This window comes from Carassius gibelio, chromosome B7, assembly GCF_023724105.1.
Source record: "Carassius gibelio isolate Cgi1373 ecotype wild population from Czech Republic chromosome B7, carGib1.2-hapl.c, whole genome shotgun sequence".
Taxonomy (NCBI): domain Eukaryota; kingdom Metazoa; phylum Chordata; class Actinopteri; order Cypriniformes; family Cyprinidae; genus Carassius; species Carassius gibelio.
In genome coordinates, this window is record NC_068402.1 from 5,311,752 (window position 1) to 5,330,910 (window position 19,159).

At 39.2% G+C, this 19,159-nt stretch overlaps 1 protein-coding gene across 1 annotated transcript in view; it reads right to left on the reverse strand.

Annotated features, from left to right (window-relative positions):
- LOC127962500 (ephrin-B3-like) overlaps nucleotides 1–19,159 on the reverse strand; it is a 72,423-nt gene extending 53,264 nt beyond the window's left edge. The window contains exon 1 of the mRNA XM_052562087.1: nucleotides 18,043–19,159. Within this exon, the coding sequence (XP_052418047.1) occupies nucleotides 18,043–18,191 (149 nt within the window). The 5' untranslated portion in view covers nucleotides 18,192–19,159. The remainder of the gene's footprint in view (nucleotides 1–18,042) is intronic.

Genomic DNA, 19,159 nt, shown 5'->3' on the forward strand with positions numbered 1-19,159 from the left:
CGTGCAGCCAACGGTCCGTGGGCTTGACGTCTGAGGCTGAGACTAAGGTATGCCCAATCTTTTTGTACGCTCTCACCCGCTGTCAACACTTTCTCCACACTGCTTTCAATCCCATAATGCACCGCACAAGCATTTAAGCTCAAATTCCATAGGAATTAATTGAATACGCTCGCTCCGCTGCATCCGCTACGTGCAAGTGGAAACACACCGTAGAGAATTTCTTTCATATACAAAAAAAATTAACATTGTAATGAACCAAAATATACCCAAATTTATCGGAATTGAACTATATCCTTATCTAGCCCTAATTATGAAACTTCTTATGTGCTAGTCTTTTTTTATGTAGTATTTGATTGTATGAAAATCAATCAGAACTGAGTCTGTGATTGTACATTTTATGAGGTTTGTGTGTGGCAGGCTCAGTTTATGTGTGTGTGTGTGTGTGTGTGTGTGTGTAATTCTTCCTAATCCCATCTCTGATGGTCTCCTCTTATCCTCTTCTCTCTGTGCCAGACAGAGCAACATCCTGCCAACGACAGGAGCCAAGCACACATGCACTAACACTCACACAATATCCAGAAATATCCCTGCATCGTGTCTATGCCACAAGCGAGCGGCGTGACAAAAGTAGATCACTTCATTTATAATCAACCAAGCCAAACTGCATATGTGTGAAGATTATAACGAGAGCGATCCAGTTTTGTTGCGTTACATCACTCATTTGCAACATAGATGTGATGTGCATTCTTAATGCATGATTTTGATCTTATTGTGAACAATTCAATAGTTGACCAGAAAGGGAAAATGAAGATAAATTAAGACAATTAGGCCTACACTAATAACCACAAACATAAAACAATTGAAATTAACAGTATGCTTCTTGGCTAAACTGAAAAAAAAAAGTGAATTCGAAACATATATGCTAGTTAATTTTACAAAAAGAAACGGCAAGTCACACTTTGACAAACATGACATTTTGTTGAATAGTATTTTTCTTGTAAAACATCCTCCAAGGATCTTTCTAATGTTTACAGCTTTGAAAATGTGTTTTTACAGCGTCAAGTTTTGCTAGCAGACACAACAGTCTTGGTCAGCTAATCAAAAAACCATTTGCTGATGTAAATGCAGAACTCATTTTTTTTCGGCAGCCATAATTGTCACAAATGATTAATTTATCCCAAAAAATGAAAGTGGGGAATAACATGAGGTTAACCAAGATAAAGTGAATATTTTAATAATATTCCGCTGGTCATGTGAGAAAGGTGGAGCCCGCTATAAAGACATAACTAGATTACAGGCCTGTATTTGTCGCACATTTTAATATGTGCATTTATTTACCTGTTAAACCCTGAGGAAAAAGTCACCACCAAAGTATGATACACTTGACAATGATTCCCAGAGTCACACACACATCGCTTTCACAGCCTCCAAAGAAAAGCCGCGCCAAAATCCGGCCATGAGAAAGAGAAAAAGAGAGAAGAAGAGTGATGATTTGACACAAAGACGCAGCCGGCAGCTCGCCATGACATGGCACTATGAAACGGTTAATGACGCAGCTTACGGCAGGATGGATTATCTCTCTCCTCCTCTCTCCTCCGTTCCTTTATTGGCTTTTGTCTGATTGTGCTACATTATGGAACAGCAGTGAGCTGAGCTTAAAGGAAGCTGCCATTCTCCAGAGGAGACATAATTAATAACGCAAGCATATCCATCTGCTCTAGACTCCTATATGTTCCCTTTTCTTTCTTTTCATCACTCCTTCTTTTGCTTAAACATTCCACTGTGAGCGTATAATGTGTGAAGCATCTCACTCTTTTGTCTGGGTGTGTGCGTGAATGCATATGGAAAAAGCCATGTGATGGTGAGAAATTGCATTTGAGTATTATTTTAGTATCACTAATACACTATTTCAGTTTTGTTAATTATTTTACAATTTTTATGTATATATATATATATTTATTTTTTTCATCTTAGCTGATGTTTTATTTTATTTCAGTTATAAAAAAAGTTTAAAAAAAAAAGTTTTTTATTGTTTTAGTTTTTATTGTTTTATAGTTTTAGTTAACAATAATAACCTTGATATGTAGAAATGCAAAAAAAAAAGCATTATGCATTAATATGCATTGAGTTAATTATGCACGTAATATTCCATGTCTCTCAAATAAAATAAATTCATAAGATATATTAAACAAATACAAATTAAATGAAGTGTAAAATACTATTTCGATTAGTATAACACAATCACCTGCTGTCCACTGAAATGTGAGAAGAGATGGGCAGAGTGCGAGTCTGGATCAATTTAACGTTAGGTTAATGAGTAAGGCAGAGTAACGTAATTGTCTTTTTGGTGTGTTTCGTGACTCTCTTGAACTTACGGCCTTGCTTGTTTCGAAGAGAGAGAAGGAGAGAGCGAGCCTAACTCTCACTTATGACTGTGGGTTTAATCAGAGCATCAATCTCTAGCAGAGGGGAAGAGAATAAAAAACAAATCTAATTACACCCGATCATTCAGAAGATGAATTAAAGAAGACAGAGATAACGTTACAGACAACCACGTTAAATCACCCTGCACTTCCTCTCTCTCACACGCTCCCTGTTTCTGCAATAACGGGAAAACGCTCTCTCTCTCTCGGAGCTTTAATCATGAGGGATTAAAGCCTGCGATTATTCCTGGTATTTCAGCTGATTATCGTGTTAACCTCTAGGAGTGAACCCTAGACATCCACATTACTGATATTAGAAAGACAGAAAGGTGAGGGACTGGAGGAAAAGAAGTTTACATTTCTTTCAATCTTTTCTGCAGCATTATAACATAAACCCTGCATGTGTGAGGCCACGTGAAGGCAAATGTAAATTGCTTAAATGTTGCTTAGATCATAGCTCAAATCTTTTTGACGCCACCCAAACGGACACCCAAATATACGATGATGCCCTTTTTGAAAAGACCAGGTTAAAAGCTATGGATCACATGAGTTCTCAGTTGTCTAAAATAACTTTATCAGGTCGTTCTCTTAAAGTTGCTTTGTTTACTTTGTTGTTTGTGTAGACAGACAATATGGAGAACTTAAATTAGTGCAAATATTTGGTTTATATGAATGAATTTGATAAGAAATGTTTGCATTCATATTTAAATATATATATTTTGGGTTTTAGTCTCTTGGAAATCAAGATCGAAACGTACATACATAATTAAATAATTTAAAAAATTCACCCCAGAAACGGATGTTTTGAATTTAATAACTATTATTGAAACTTAATTGTTTTAATATCAGTATCAAACGAATAAATTATTTTTTATTTATATATTAAAATAATTTACTATGATGCTTAAAAAATAACACAAGATCAAAATGTAACATATTTAAATGTTACATAATATATAATGTTACATATTCCTATGATTTAATGAAATAATTAAAACAATAAAATCCTTGTCCCAAAAAGAAAAAAAAGAAAAACTGCTGTTTTTAATTAAAAAACATGTCGTTCTTAAAAACTTCTGGTCACAAAATGAATCAACTGTTAATTGTTTTAATATCAGTATCAATCTTGATTTGTAATATATTAAAATAATTTACTACGATGCTTAAAATAACACAAGATCAAAATGTAAACTGAAAATTTGTTTCTTACATAATGCTATAATATAATAAAATAATTACAACAATAAAATCCTTGTCAAAAAAAAAAAAAAAACAGCTGTTTTTAATTAAAGAACATGCCGTTCTTAAAAACTTTTGAAGTCACAAAATGAATCTGGCTAATGAATTCAATATCAATACTCCCGGTTAAAAAGTTTAATTAGAGAAATACTGGAAATAGCTAGTTTTGGGAAGCCTTTATATATTAGATTGGACAACAGGGGGCCTTCGAGTCCAAAAGTTTGAGAACCACTGATTTAGGAGACACAATTGAGCTACTAAAGAGATGGCATTCGTGATTTCTCTTTCCTGTGGGTGGTGTTGGTCTGGACGAGTTCAGGTTGATGCTTGGCATCCCTTTTAGCAGTCCGTGTGTGTGTGTGTGTGTGTGTGTGTGTGTGTGTGTGTCTGTCGCTGTGGTCCTGGCACAACTGAGCGGCAGCATCCTTGCCAAACACCCCTCCATCTCTCCCGCAGAAACCAGGGACGAATGGGACGGAGAGATAGAGCGGACAGACGCGAAGAATCATTCGAGAAAGCGGCTTGAGAGGAAAAGCAGGTACGGCGAGAAGATTACAGCCAAGAGGTGAGCAAACCAATGAGAAAGAGAGAGCGAGAGTTAAAGAACGAGAGGACGTGTGGAAGCAGGAAAACAGAAAATGAACCGGATTTAAAGACAGCTGCCAATGAAGGGAATAAGTGAATGAGATAGAGACACACAAGAGAAGAAATAGGAAGAAAGAGAGGGTCCTAATCCCCTAACAGACAGCTTTGTGGCGTGATTGACAGCCGAGTGCGCTACACTGGGGCGGCCCTGGAGGGGGTCTCAGAGGGGTGTGAGTGAAGGGGGATTATCCAGCCATCGCTCATACACCCCTAAGACAGGGTCAAGTGGTACAGGCCGTTGGCTCTTGTTTTCCCACTCACTTTCACACGTCCATTGAGCGACCCGCTCTGTTTTGTTTATGGTTTTAGTTTGCAAATGTCGCCTTAATATGGACGGATAAATCAAAACACCCCCCTCTCCCCCCACCCCTGTCCTTTCAGCGTGCTGACATAATTATGTGTGCTTTTAAAGACAGATTCGCTCAGTCTAGCCGGCTGTCACACTGTGTCATGATTCAACAGAATGACAAGATGCAACTTTAACAGCGATATATGGCAACTTTTATGTTGATTTATTGACCCACATCAGAGTAGGTGTCTAAAAACCCACAACTCGCATTTAAATTAATACAAATATATTTTATAGCGCAGACAGTGAATGAGGAGGAAACTTTCTGGGGCACATTTCAAGCAAATTAAGTATACTATACGATGCATATTAAGTATACTAATTAAGTCTGTGTTCAGCTTTATGTATATGCTTGCATTTGCATCAAAACTCAAGTATAATTTATGTACAAGTTGACGAATATTTAGCCTACTTGATAGGAACAATAATTCGGCATGTCATGCTTTTGCATATAATAACGAAAAATGATTAAATTATAAAAGCTACATTTTGTTTGTGTTTGTTGCTGTCTTTTTTGGTAACCGTTCACTTACGCTGAATGGAAACATGAAACCTGACAAGAAAAGTCGTTTTAAAAATTTCTGTATTTGGGGTGAACTGTTCCTTTAAACAATTGCATTACAGTAACAGCGCTTATATCTCTCACAGCCTCGTTTTTTTTTTGCATTAAATAAATATTCCCTGTTTCAATATTGCCTAAAATTCAAGACATCAAAACGGCAAAAACTTCACATTCGACACTTCAAAAAAAATAGTTAAAACCCAAACGATCACATTTCAAGATCTTACAGGACTTTATGAATCTGATCTTGTCTGTTCCTGTCTGCGCTCCGATTCCAGTATGAAGAATAAATAAATGATCTGCACTGCAGGGACTGGGGGAGAGAGCAGCTATGTTTTCCTTCATGATGTGATATTTCCCTCAGAAGAGAGACGGCAGCACCCTGCGGCCCGAGATGTGAGGGAGGGAGAAAGAGAGAGGGGTGAGGACAGACCAGTTTCATCTGCACCCCATTTCACTTCCGAACCCAAGCGAAACTCAATATCCCGGCTCCCACTGAGTGCGAGAGACAGATACAGGGAACGCTGTTGCCTGACGATGCCTATCAAACTCCATTCAGCCCAAATCTGGGCACTTATTCATGGAAAGAGAGAGAGAGAGAGAGAGAGAGAGAGAGAGAGACTAACATGAACCATGTGGCTAGGAATACATGCACAAATGAAAACTCTGGAATGCCGGGCAAAAAAAGTAATTGATAGTGTGCGTTTCACTGTATGAAACAAGACACACTCATCCTAAGGGTCTGTTTAAAAGCATGTACACAAGTATTTGTGTGAGGCTAACCATGCTCAAATTTCCATTTTGTTACAAAAAAAAAAATTAAAATCACTGATTGCATGTTTGTGTGCATTAAATTACAATAAATATATATATATATATACATACTTTGTTTACAGTTGCTGTTCTGACTAACAAATCAGACACATGGTACCTCTCAAAAACTTAGCGTAACCAATCACAGAATTAAAGACTTAACCGTTTCCGCTTAAAAACGCAATTTCTTCATTTTTATGATTGAAAATTGTTGTCACTTCTTAGTATTCAAGCATTCGGATACTTCTGGCAATATCATACGTTTAATAGTACATTTCAGTGTGGCTGCCGTTCGGCTAAAAACACATATCCATCACTTCTGTGCAGCGAAAAGCAACGGGAGTCTTTGTTTCCGCCGAAAGACCAAACCCCCACACCCTTCCGCCTGGCATTTTTAACCCCCCTTTCTTTAGGTGGACGCACAGAAAGAAAACCACTCCATCTGTTCTCCCTCCCGTGGCTTTGGAGTTACACTACAGCCGGACTCCAACAGAGAGAGAGAGAAACGCACTACTGAAAAAGGAGAGGAAGAAAGAGAAAGAAAGAAAAGTGCATAAGGATGGGGTAAAGGAAAGGTAAAGGAGGATTGATTTTCTTGTGGCCCAGCGATACGCCACTGAGAAGATGTGAGTCACACGGTCACTCACTGCGGCTCATTTACTCCAATACTCTCAGAGAGCCAGGCCAGATGCATTCTGGGAAGTCTTTTCCAAATGAAATAAAATAAAAAGTGTCATTAGTGTTTATGGACATATAATGTTTTTAAAGATTAACTTTAAACGAGCGTCTAATATTAGCTGATAATCAATATGGTTCTGATATATTGTATTTTTACAATCCTGAAACCTGCTAAGTTAACTTTGCCTGAAAGCGTAATCAAATTTGCCAAAATATTGACTAGAGGAACATGCAAAGTGCATGAGACATGAAATGGTCTGACACGGGCCTGTGGCTTTAAAAAACCAAGAATATTAAAAAAAAATACTGTGTGTGTGTGGGTGTGTGTGTGTGTGTGTGTGTGTGTGTGTGTGTGTGTAAGAGAGAGTGCATTTGAGATGTTCGGACTGGCACAAACCCGTCAAACCACCCACTACGAAAAGACAGGCAACGATTTAAACCCAGCACACACACCGAGTCTGGCCAAACGTGTGTAATATGAGAGAGCGACTGGATTAAGAGACAGGAAAACTAATAGAAAGAGAGAGTAAAAGATTGAGGGGGAAGGTGGAAAGAGGGGGATTCATCGAGCAAGGCATCATTTTTGACCAATGACTCAGTGTTTAAGATATATGTGTTAAGACATTTGTGTGTGTGTGTGTGTTTTTGAGGTCTTTGGGCGAAGCGCAGAGGAGACCTCTTTTGTTCTGAGGGGAGGAGAGGGAGAGGGGGCAGACTCCAGAAAAGCGAGCGATACGCTACTGAAGGAGAGCGAGAGGGAGTCCGGCCTCCTAGGAAATTTAACCCCGAAGTTGGATTTGATCCAGCGCTCTGAGCTATAACATTTTTTTAAACAGACGTACGCGTTAAAGCTTTTCTGCAGAAAGAAAAGAAACTGAAAAAAAGGGGTGAAACTCAAAGCCGACCGCGCTCAGAAGTGCATCTCAAGGCTGGGCTGAATTATAGGAAACGCAGCTGAAATACTGAAGCGATATTAAAACATGGCATCAGTACCCGGGGCCAGACTGGAGCTGCCACCCAGCTCATGAATACAGGGTTCACCCTGCCGCCCCGAACACCCTGCCTGCAGTACTCTACAAACACACAAACGCTTAACGCCTCTCTTTTACACAGTCGAGGAAACACAGCTCTGAACTATGCCTAGAAACTCAAAAGCGATGGCAGTGTCATCTGATATTATAGTCAAGTAATGAATGCTTGAGGGATGCATACGTTTAAACTTTAAAGCAAGTTCACTCAAAACAAAATGAATGTACTTTAATGTTGTTTAAAACCTGTGCAACTTTCTTTTTCTTCCTTGGAAAACAGGATACAGAGTTAAGCATAATGCTAAAAAAAACTTGCTTTTCCATTCAATTAAGGGCTGTCGAACTTTAAACACAACAAAAAGCACCATACCGGTTGTAAACTATTTTTTTATTGTTGATGTTTGTTAAAATAAAAATGCAATCATCTGAAAATCTTTCCATCTCAGTTGCACTCTCATTCAATTTAAATCTAGCGTGTCAAGACGTATCGCATCAGGTTTGACGTAAGTGATATTAAATGTCATTTGTTCTCATTAATTGCCGTAGAACTATTGTGTGACATGTTTTTAAGTGATATATTGCAATGGTTAATTATAAGCTGAAACTGAATATTTTCAACTAATAAGGACTTACATTTTTTTTTTAAGTTCAAAGATACTGTGTAACTTAAAAAGAAAATGTATGGGGCAAAAGTTGTATGGACTCATTTTTGGGGGTTTTGCCACACAACTGAAAGCTCATTATTAAGAGCACAGTAAAACTAACATCTTCAGCTGGTTCAACGTAGAAATAAAAGTTCACGATCACCTGCTGTCTTAAAAATTGATTAATTTTGGTTAATCTTTCTACAAAAATTATAAAAACTGACAATTGGACAACTGGAGTTAAAGAGAATAAATAAGTTGAAATAACTTATTTGTGCTGTATATTAAAATTCTGGCTGATAATAATAGCATTGCATTAATTTATAAAAAAAAATAGCAATGCATTTATATATTAAAATAATACAATCATCATCAAATATTAAAAATAAAACACTATAAAACACTCAAAGGTATAGTGAATATTTCCAATGTCAATATATACATAATACGTCATACAACATCCGCATAGCTCATTACATAAAAGAGTAGGAATGCACCAATATTAAACTTCTGGCTAATAAGGAGCTACAAATTAAATATTACAAATATTAATAATAATAATTAGCAAAAACAAATGTATTAAAAGCTAGTGATATGTCCACTATTGATCAATACCGATAAACTTCAATATTTGCTGAGAACTTACAAAGTACTGGATGATATATTATGCATCGCTTTAAAAGGCGCACTCTCAAAATTCTATAATATACTGAATCTTCTTGGGTGTTCCATGAAGAAAATACAAGTCACATGTGTTCTGAGTGGCATGAGGGTGAGTAATTGATGACAGAATGTTTATTTTTGGATGAACAATTTCTTTAAGAGAACTGATTCAGCACTGATTACAACTGTTGATGGTAGTAATTGTAGTCTCCGACATTTGTTTTGTCCATGTAAAAAGCGATCGATGACAATAGCAGGAAACAGCGCTGCTGGTGGGACTGGTTTCTGTTTCCTAACATGACGGATTCTTCAAGCTGAAGTGTGCAGAGGAGTCGTGGGAGGACCATGCGTTCTCGTTAGGCTGGAACACGGCCCTAGCGCTGTCACCAACTGAGTACAGCGTTCTGCTTTCTATAAGGGAAGACTGTGTGTGTGTGTGTGTGTGCGCGGCAGGAAGCCTTCAGGGTCGTGATCCATTGACCATCTCTCACACTCTGTAAGTAGGTCACGTCAAACCCCGGGCCCCCTAACTGACAATTACAAACTGTCACACATATACACACGCTAGGGCATTTTGGTCATTTTGTCTACTCATGCACTGATAAATCAACTGATTACTTGAGAGGAGTGGACGGAGGAGGGGGCACATCTGTGCTATTCTTGTAAAATTTCTTCCATTTACATGTGCCCGATTTATAAAGGAAATAATATATCAGTGCATTAAAAATACAATACAATAATACACAGTTCAAAATGTATGTAATTGAAAAAAAAACACCTCTCATGGACACCAAAGCTGCACTTTTTTAAAATCAATTTTAAACGATTTAATTCATCCGTGCTCAATAAAAGTATTTAATTTCTTGCTGACCCCAAACTTTTCAACAGTAATATGCTGAACTTTCCTAACATGCAAATTCTTATTTGTCCCTGATATATTTCATTTTAACTGAACTGGAGGATTTCGTACAGATAAACACACACACTCTCTCTCTCTCTCTTACACACACACACACACACAGTATTTTTAGCACAGGCCTTAACACAAATCATAGGGCCTCTGTCAAAATCAGACAACACTCATCACTAAAACAGCACAGTCAGACGCCATGGAGGACAGGAAAGGTTTGCACATTGTGTGCACTTTGAATACATCTGCCGATGTCCCAGTTTCCTTTGATAACTTCTGTTCCTCTCTTGTTCTTAACTGTAGAGACGACGGTGCAAATGAAGTCTGGCTCCGTGTGTCCGTCTGCAGCTTTGAGATCAGTCACCTTCGGCCCGAGCAGCGACACTGACCCCAGAACAGACAGACAGAGATATCTGATCTTCATCACAGTGAACAGATGGCCAAACCGACTTCAAACCGGCTCTATCCTCTGATTAATATTGACCGCCAATGATTTTGTCCACTTGAGAAACATTTCAAAGCCGGAGTATAGAGTAAACGGTGCTATCTCACTCAGATTTTAGCCTCCAGACCTTTAGATCTGGAATCAGTCGTGTAAAACTTGCCTTTCCTTTGTTTCCCATATCAGAGCTGATTCCAGATCAGAAGGCAGACGGAGAGGCAGGGGAAGTCAATAAAAGCAGGCCTGGGTGGCATGGGCTAATCTATAGTAGTATGGAGGTTTTCCTCGGGCTGATCAAGTTTACGATTCACCTAATCAACTCTGGGGAAAGAGGAAGCCTGAAGGGAACAGCAAGAAAATGTGGCATTGTCGGTGGTTGCCAGAGTAGTGCTTACAGGCCAAAAAGTGTCAAAAACACCCATCTTGCTCTGTAAACATATTGTTTGTATGCTATACTATTCATAAATTAGGATTTGGTCATTTGGGGGTCACCAGAGCTACATTTATTTGATCAGAAATACATTAAAAAAATAATACAGTTAACGGTTATTCCATTCCATCCATAATATAAATGTTTTCTATTTTAATATATTTTAAAATGCAATTTTTTTTTCTGTGATGGCAAAGCTGAAATTTTCAGCAACCCAGTCACATTTCACATGATCCTTCAGAAATCATTCTAATATGCTGAACTGGAGTTCATGAAACATTTCTTATTATAACGAATGTTGAAAAACGCTGTGCTGCTTAATATTTCTGTGTAAACTGTGACAGAAATATGTTTTAGGATTATGTGATGAATAGAGAGAAATTGGTGTTATTTATAACATTATAAATGTCTTTACTGGCTCTTTTAATACATTCATGCATCCTGGCTAAATAAGTAAGGTCTTTAAAAAAATATTAAAACAGTAAATTATACCAAAACAAGGAAAGAAAGAAAACTTCCCAGTCTCATGATGGTATGTGCGCGTGTCTTTGACCCATGCTGGACCTTACGGCAGCAGGAGAGGATGATCCTGATTAGTAAAGGCGGTCTGTGTGAGAACGAACCAAATCACACACACACACACACACACACACACGGAAAGCCTCCTGGACAACGCTCATGTGACCCTTTAAATCTGTGAATGGAATTAGCCAAAAAAGAAAGAGAGTGAAAACAGAAGTGAAGGTCTTAACATCTATGGCAGCAGGTGGGCACAGACCCTGATCAGCTTTATTACTCTTAAAACAAACACACACACACACACACACACACACACACACACACAAGTAAGACTCCATTCTCTGTTTCATATTCGGTCTGCGTTCGAATATTAATGCTTCAGTGAGGAGGCCCAGTTTCCGAGAACTGTCATCACATACCTGCACACACAAACACACAGATTCAAACACACACCTAGTGATGAGAGATGTTCAGAGCGAGACCACACACACACACACACACACACACGCACGTACCATGCTGCTGGGCTTTAGGAGGCCCCAGGAACACAACGTCTCCCGCACGTCAGCACGAGTTTAACAATCAAACCGTGTGTGTGACTATGAACGTCCTTTCAATTATTTCTAAATAGTTTAAATGAACACCCCGCAAATGTCAGGAGGTATTTGGGCACACAGAAGTGTGTTTGTGTAAACATGTGTTCCTTATATTTGCATCACACATCCCCTGAACACACTTCTGGCTGTCTCTGCAGGGACGGCGCCTTTGTTTCCCCTTTATAGAGCCCTGTGTGTGTGTGTGTGTGTGTGTGTGTGTCTGCAGTTATTCTGCCACATCAGCTGAGAGCCATTTTCACCGCTCCTGTTGCTGAGAGCTCGTAAAGCTTCCAGCAGACCCTGCACCACACACACAAACACTCCCAATTTTCCCTATTTCTCCCTCCAGGGTACTGAGAAGATCCTATACAAGAGCTCAAATGCTGTTTCACACACATTCGTGCAGTACAACCGTTCATCTAATATAGCATATGCACTACACATATGCCATCTAAAAGAGGAGACAACATTATTATAGAATTATTTCTATTTCTGACCAACCAAACCTTAAACCCTAAAACTCCTAAAAGGAAACTTTTTACAAAGGGATGCCCCAACAGGTTAATAAATAAACTGACTTTACTTACTAACTGCTAGTTTACTTTCTAATCATCAAAATAATCCGTGAATATACATATTAAAATGATATCTGACGGACCATCCAACACTGATGACTGGAGTAACGGCTGTTGAAAACTGTAATAATATTTCATAATATTACTGGATTTTGATCAAATGAATGCAGCGCATTGTGTGTGTGTGTGTGTATAAATACATATTTCTTTAACTTCTAGGGACAACTGCACCCTCAAATCATAGATAGGTAAGCCCATAAGCTCACACAAAGACACACAAACACACACTCTCTCTTTCTTTCTTTCTTTAGACAACACCAGTGATGCTGCACAAACAGTCGAGCCTTTAAACTTTCTGAATAAAACCAAATTTCCCTTGACCAAAGGAAGTCAATCCTTTAAATCAAGCTTAAATGGATCTCCCCAGTTTAGCAAATGAACACAGATTCAATCCTCTAATCCATTTGTGAGCATGTCAAAAAAAAAACTTTTACATTCATTTAGCAGATGTTTCCGCAAGGCGACTTACAAATTCGGACTTTCTGAACACAACAATGCATGTCAGTGACCTACTGAGATCGTGTCTTCTTCTAATCCCTCCACCCAATGCCCTCCCTCCCAAGTTTCCCTCGTCTTAAGCCTGAGATCGGTTAACTAGCGCTTTTATCCGAGTCCAATTAGCCTGCGATAAATTAATTATTAAAAATCCATTGGGGGTAACATGTTTCTTTGAGAGAGAGCGCTGATACAAAAGGCTCATCACGCGTACACACACAGACCCTGTGACATTTATGATAACACACAAATCCTTACAGTTACCCACAATCGCTCGTCTGAATTCATTATCGGAAAACCCCCCAACAGGTTTGAGCTGGATCTGAATCTCTGAAACGCAATTACCCAAACGCACAGTGATTTCGACAGAAGCACAGAAACCTTCTGAACCGTAAGTAACCATTTGGGATCAAATTACCCAACCAGCATCTCAACATAGTCAATTGGAAGAATTACACGGCCGTAACTGACCCCTCAGGGCATCAGTCAGAGACGTGTTTGCTCATCCAGAGAGAGCCGGGTACCAAGGACACACAAACACACTTTGTCTTTCTTGTGTGTAAACAATGTATCAAGAGGTGTGAATGTCAAAAGGTGAAGGACGCTCACTGAGAAACACTTACTGTTTACTAAAAGTCCTGCTTCGTGCTTATTCAATCTCAAGAAACCATTTTTCATCTACGCCTTAATTAAATATACATTCTGGAATTACATTAAAACTGCAGTGTCTACGAGCAAACACAATTTTTGCTTTATAGATTTTCTTTTTACCCTATGCAGACAATTTCAAGGTGATCTTTGTGCTGGACTTGCATTTTCTTAAGCCTAACTCAAACTGACATTCAAGGCTTAGAAGATATTGATTTTGGTACATTTAAGGATGCGCCCCGCTGTTCCTCCCTCTTCTCTCGATCCCTCTTTCCTCCCATCACTTCTCAGCTGTGTCTTCGCTCCCCTGAAGGCTACACATGTTTCTAATTTCGCACGAGGAGGAGAATGGCAGCGCCATCGTGAGAGGGTGAGATGGAGTAGTAGTAGTGACGGAGAGAGTGATGGGATTGAGCGGGTGAATAAAACACTCTACAGGTGCAGGACCTCATCTTCAAAGCACTGAGGAGCAGAGGTTCACTGATCCCTATTAAATATACAGCACTGCCAACAATGTAACCTGCGTACAGCTACTTTTAGTGCGAACTGTGCAGACTCCTGTAGCCTGGAGCAAAACCACACGGTGCAGATGTCTTGTAAGTGTGTGTCTGCATGAGCAGCCAAATTTACACTGCACTGTGTATTTTCAAATCAAATATGAATATGGCGACACTGTGTTTGTGTAAAGAAACCAGACTTTCCTTTACAGTGTTCAAGCTACCATGTAACACAATAGTAAGTGATTAATACAACCAAAGATTAATTAATATGCAATGTATGGTGCTTAACACGTAATGCAGATTGTCCTGGCAAACTAATCTGCCGATATTTTTCCATTTTGATATCGGAAGCCATTAAAAATGCATGCTTCATTTGCCAATTCGATGGACTGTTCATCAGTGTGCGTCGCTAGGCCAGGGCTTGACGGGGATATAGCCCCATCAGAAACTGTTTCTTGGTGTCACTTTCGTTAACATTGAAAAATTAAAATTAAAAACCTAAATAAAGGTGGAATGGGTCAAGGAACACAAGAAAGCAATGCACAAACTGTGTGCAAGAGTTATGTCATTAATTCACTACAGAGAATGTGAAAGTTTAAAAACTGATGGAGAATTATACGGCTGCATTAACGGCGCATGTTCCTTTACAACGAGAAACGAAACTCCTCAAAATAATGGTATATAACTGACTTAAATTATTCTCTGAATATTTCTCTTGTGACCCGCATAGTAGAAAAACATGAGACGAAACGTATTTCATGCTAAACAGGTTTTTTGTTTTTGAAAATCATGCACAAAATAAAACTGCTTTTAATTTTCATTGATGACTGCAGTGTTAATAATTTTAATTATAGACCTATAATTTGTTGTATAAATGAATAGACCAGTTTAAAAAAAACTGTGGGGTTTTTTGGTGTTTTATGCCTTTATTTAGATAGGACAGTAAGTGACTGGAAATGATGTGGGAGAGAGAGTGAGGACAGGAACGGGAAAAGTCCGCGAGCCGAGACTCGAACTCGGAACGGCCGAAGCGCAACTGCGCTACATGTCGCAAGCCACAAGGCTATCGGCGCAGACAAAAAAAAACTTTTTTTTTTAATTAGGAGTAAGCTAATAGTCTAAACTTTAATTATCCTCAAAGTGTGTCATGCAGTGATGAGCTATGAAATTATTCCGGGGCAATAATTTCGTGTAATTTAGTAATAAAAGTAGCCTAACCTAATAATAAAAAGCCTAATAATAAAAAGAATGTAACAGGCCTACATTAATCGGAAATGGTAAATCCTCTTAATATTGCCTATTTCCGATGCTTTTGACAATATCTCTGGTTATCGCCGACACACGATCTCAGCACGGGGATGTTATCGCGGGGCGCCACCTTTTTTTTTGTTTTGCCACTTTATCTATTGTAAAAAATTAATTTTTTGAATTTACCATGTTTTCCTTCCAGTAGGCATTAAGAGTGACTGAGATTTGATGGTCAGAAAAAAATACTAAATAGATAGTGTAAAAATACAATAATAATAATAATAAAACAATGAAAAAAAAAATCCCTACTTTCTCGCTTTTCTATGTGCATTCATGAATTGTATTTATTTGTAATTGTCATATTTGGCAGTTGGCATTAGACGTTATATTACTAATAACAGTGACATATGAGAAGTTTAATACCACAGAATTTATTTATTTTTTAATATGCCTTTTTCGAAGCTGTTGTATATAATAAAAACACAAAGTGCCTGAATTTGCATGCTATTTAGATATATATAAAAGTTTATTATTTTCACTCAATTTAATTAGTTTTTTAGCAACCCCTCTGAAATGGTAAGCCCCTCCTTAGCAGCCCCAACAAAAACAAAATCCTGGAGCCATCACTGCTGCCTATAAAAAAAATTAAACTTTTGGTTTTCTTTTCTTTTTCTCTTAATTTCAAGTGTTCCTAAGCGAGTATGTAAATGTGTAAAATGAACACTGACCGCAATATGTCAAGAAATATGTGACCATGGACCACGAAATAAGTAGCACATTTGTAGCAATAGCATACATTGTATGGGTCAAAATTATCAATTTTTCTTTTTTTGCCAAAAATCATTTGGATATTAAGGAATGATCATATTCCATGAAAATATTTTGTACATTTCCTACCGTAAATATATAAAAACTTAATTTTTGATTCGCACAACTTTATTTGTTCAACTTTAAATGCGATGATTTTTTTGCACACTTTTTTGATTGCAGATTTGCAAACAGTTGTACTGACTGTGAGCGTTCACACTGCGAAATGACGCGAATTCGGATCATTTAAAGTGCGAAAAATCCGTGAGAAAACCGGCGCCCACTGCTGATCGACTTACATCGATTACTAGTGATTGAATCAGTTAAACCCATTGTCATCCGCGCGCCTCTCCTCTCTCCTCTCAGGTAAAGGTCAAGCAGAAGACGGTCACGGGCATGCCCCCCACCCGCGCTCCCGTTTCAAATCAGGTCCCCACAAACCCTTGCTAGATTAACACAAGCAACACCGACAACAACCCTCATTAAGAGCGTCTGCCAGCGGCCACTGGGACAGAATAAAGCCCCTCCATCACCCCCAGCAGCATCTGTTGAAGCGCACAGCCCGGTATATGCGCCACATGGACACATTAAAAACCTATTCGTCTTTCAAGAGCTCGTGGCACCACTAATAGCCCCTCATAACCCACATACCGATTTAGACCGGGCACACAAGTGCTCCCACGACGCCGGGTGTCCATTTAAACAAGCCCAGTAATGACAGAAGGGCGAAAGAAAGAAAAAAAGAAAGGGGTCTGCTCGGCCATAAATCGTCGTTTATGTGCCGGACACACCGCTTGCATGGGTTTCTTTGGCTCCCCACTAAATTAATTCACAGTTGCTGGGTTGCAGAGACCTCCCCCTTATTTACGGATATATAGTATGAGAAATCCAGCTGTAAATTATTCCCTATTCCTTCCTGCTGCAGGGAAAACAGTGTCATGCGTGACTGGAGTAATCAATTCTGTCGCGTGAAATGGCACTGATTGACCATCTAAAGGTAACACCTGCGTGTAAAACTTTTCACTTTAGGTGTTTCCACGCTAACTAGGTCCAGTAAGGTGTCGACTAGGAGTGAAAGCGTACTCCTTCTTTTGTTTTAACTGACATGACAGCAGAAGTTGCCAAACTAATAATAGACTAGTCCCTGAAAAGGTGCAGTTTGCATTTTTCAGTTTCATTTAAAGTTTGAGTTGTTGTTATTACGTAGCCTATAAATAAAAGTGCAATTGGTTTTTAATTCATGTAAACATTTTTGCATGCTCTTTTGTTTGAAATGCTGCCATGACAGAAGTTATGTTGGTGACTGGAGACACTCTGAGGGCTTCTACACGTTCTCACAAGTTAAACAAGAACGTTTTACAAAGGCTGCATTGTTTAAGTGGCACTAAGACGGCAAAAAATAGCCTACTTGGTGTTAAGCAACTAAAATTCATGCCAATCTAACTGGAGCGTATCTGAAGGAGAGTCAGCGGTAAATGTGGCGGCTACTGTCGTAAAACTCCTCAACACACACCTTCAATGAAATGTGGCATTTATTAGTCTGGCGACATTGATGCTCGTAACTTCTGCAGACTCGTGATTATCCACTAAGGGGCTTGTCTGCGTAATAGCGCTTAACAGCTTTCTTTCCCCCTGCGAGAGACGTTTAAAGCCGTCTTTTAACGATTTGTGCGAAAACACGAGGCGTTTGACTATCTCCAACGCAAAGCTCTTCTTAAATAAACGGGGAATAAACGCCGTGCCCAATGTCTTTAGTTGCGGCTCTTACCTTTTGTTCATGGAATTCCAGTAGATGGGCTCCATGTTGGTCGCCGTGATCCCGAGTAAATCCACTAAGAACATCAGGAGAATTCCCAATCCATTTTCACAGCCCCGACTCGCCATTTGAAATCCCGAATCCCGTCTATTTACTCCCATCAAAGCCGCGTGGGATACTCTCCCAGAGGTCGGAGATCTGTGGACTCGGAACAAACCGGGTGTGCTTCAGGTGAATCCGTCAAGTGTGATCAGGAACAACGTGTTTTGGGAGCCTGCATTGGATATCTACTAAAACACACACACATGCGGGAGCACAGATTAAACAAAGGTGCAGTCTGTGTGGATTTTAAGGAGAGAATTCCTCACACACACACACACACACACAAAAACGTCTTTAGGGGAAAAGTAGCTCGTGGACAATAGTACTCCGCCGTGATTTCAATTCCCACAGCCGTTTTCTTGCTATTTGTTCATGCAAGAGTTTACTTTTCCAGTATTTCGTGATGCTTATTGTTTTTTTCCGCGGCTTTCAGACTGGATCTTTCCCATTCCCCTTTTCACTCCCACTTCATTCTGTTTTCTCCACGAATTAGGACGGGAATGTGATGGCAGATGGATGATGGTTTGGGAATGAGCTTTTCCTCGCCTCTTCAGAAGAACATGTTGATGCTGGATACAGCTGCTTCTCTCTCTCTCCTCTAGTTCTCCAGTTGGATTTTCCTGCTCGTCCTCGAGATTCCAATAATTCCGCATGCACTTGAAACGATGCGCGCGGCTAGCAATCCGTAAGGCTTATAATTAACGCAAAGATAGCAAAACGAAACTAATCAATGCATGTTATAAAACAAGCATATCAACTGGACACAGATTTATAAGTGTGGCGAAACTGGCAAAATGATTGCCAGGTTTTCCAGGGTGGAAACAAATATCGCAATCCTTATTCATGGGTCTCGGTTGCAGGGTGTTTGAGAATGTGCTCGGATGTGGCAAGTCATTAGATAGTTCATTTCTCGTCTGTCCTGCTTGGATTCTCTCGATGTGTCTCTCTCACTGGCTGCAAATCCGACTAGTGAGACTTGTTCCTAACGCTAGGCGCACACTGACAGACTGAGATGTTTGAGAGAGAG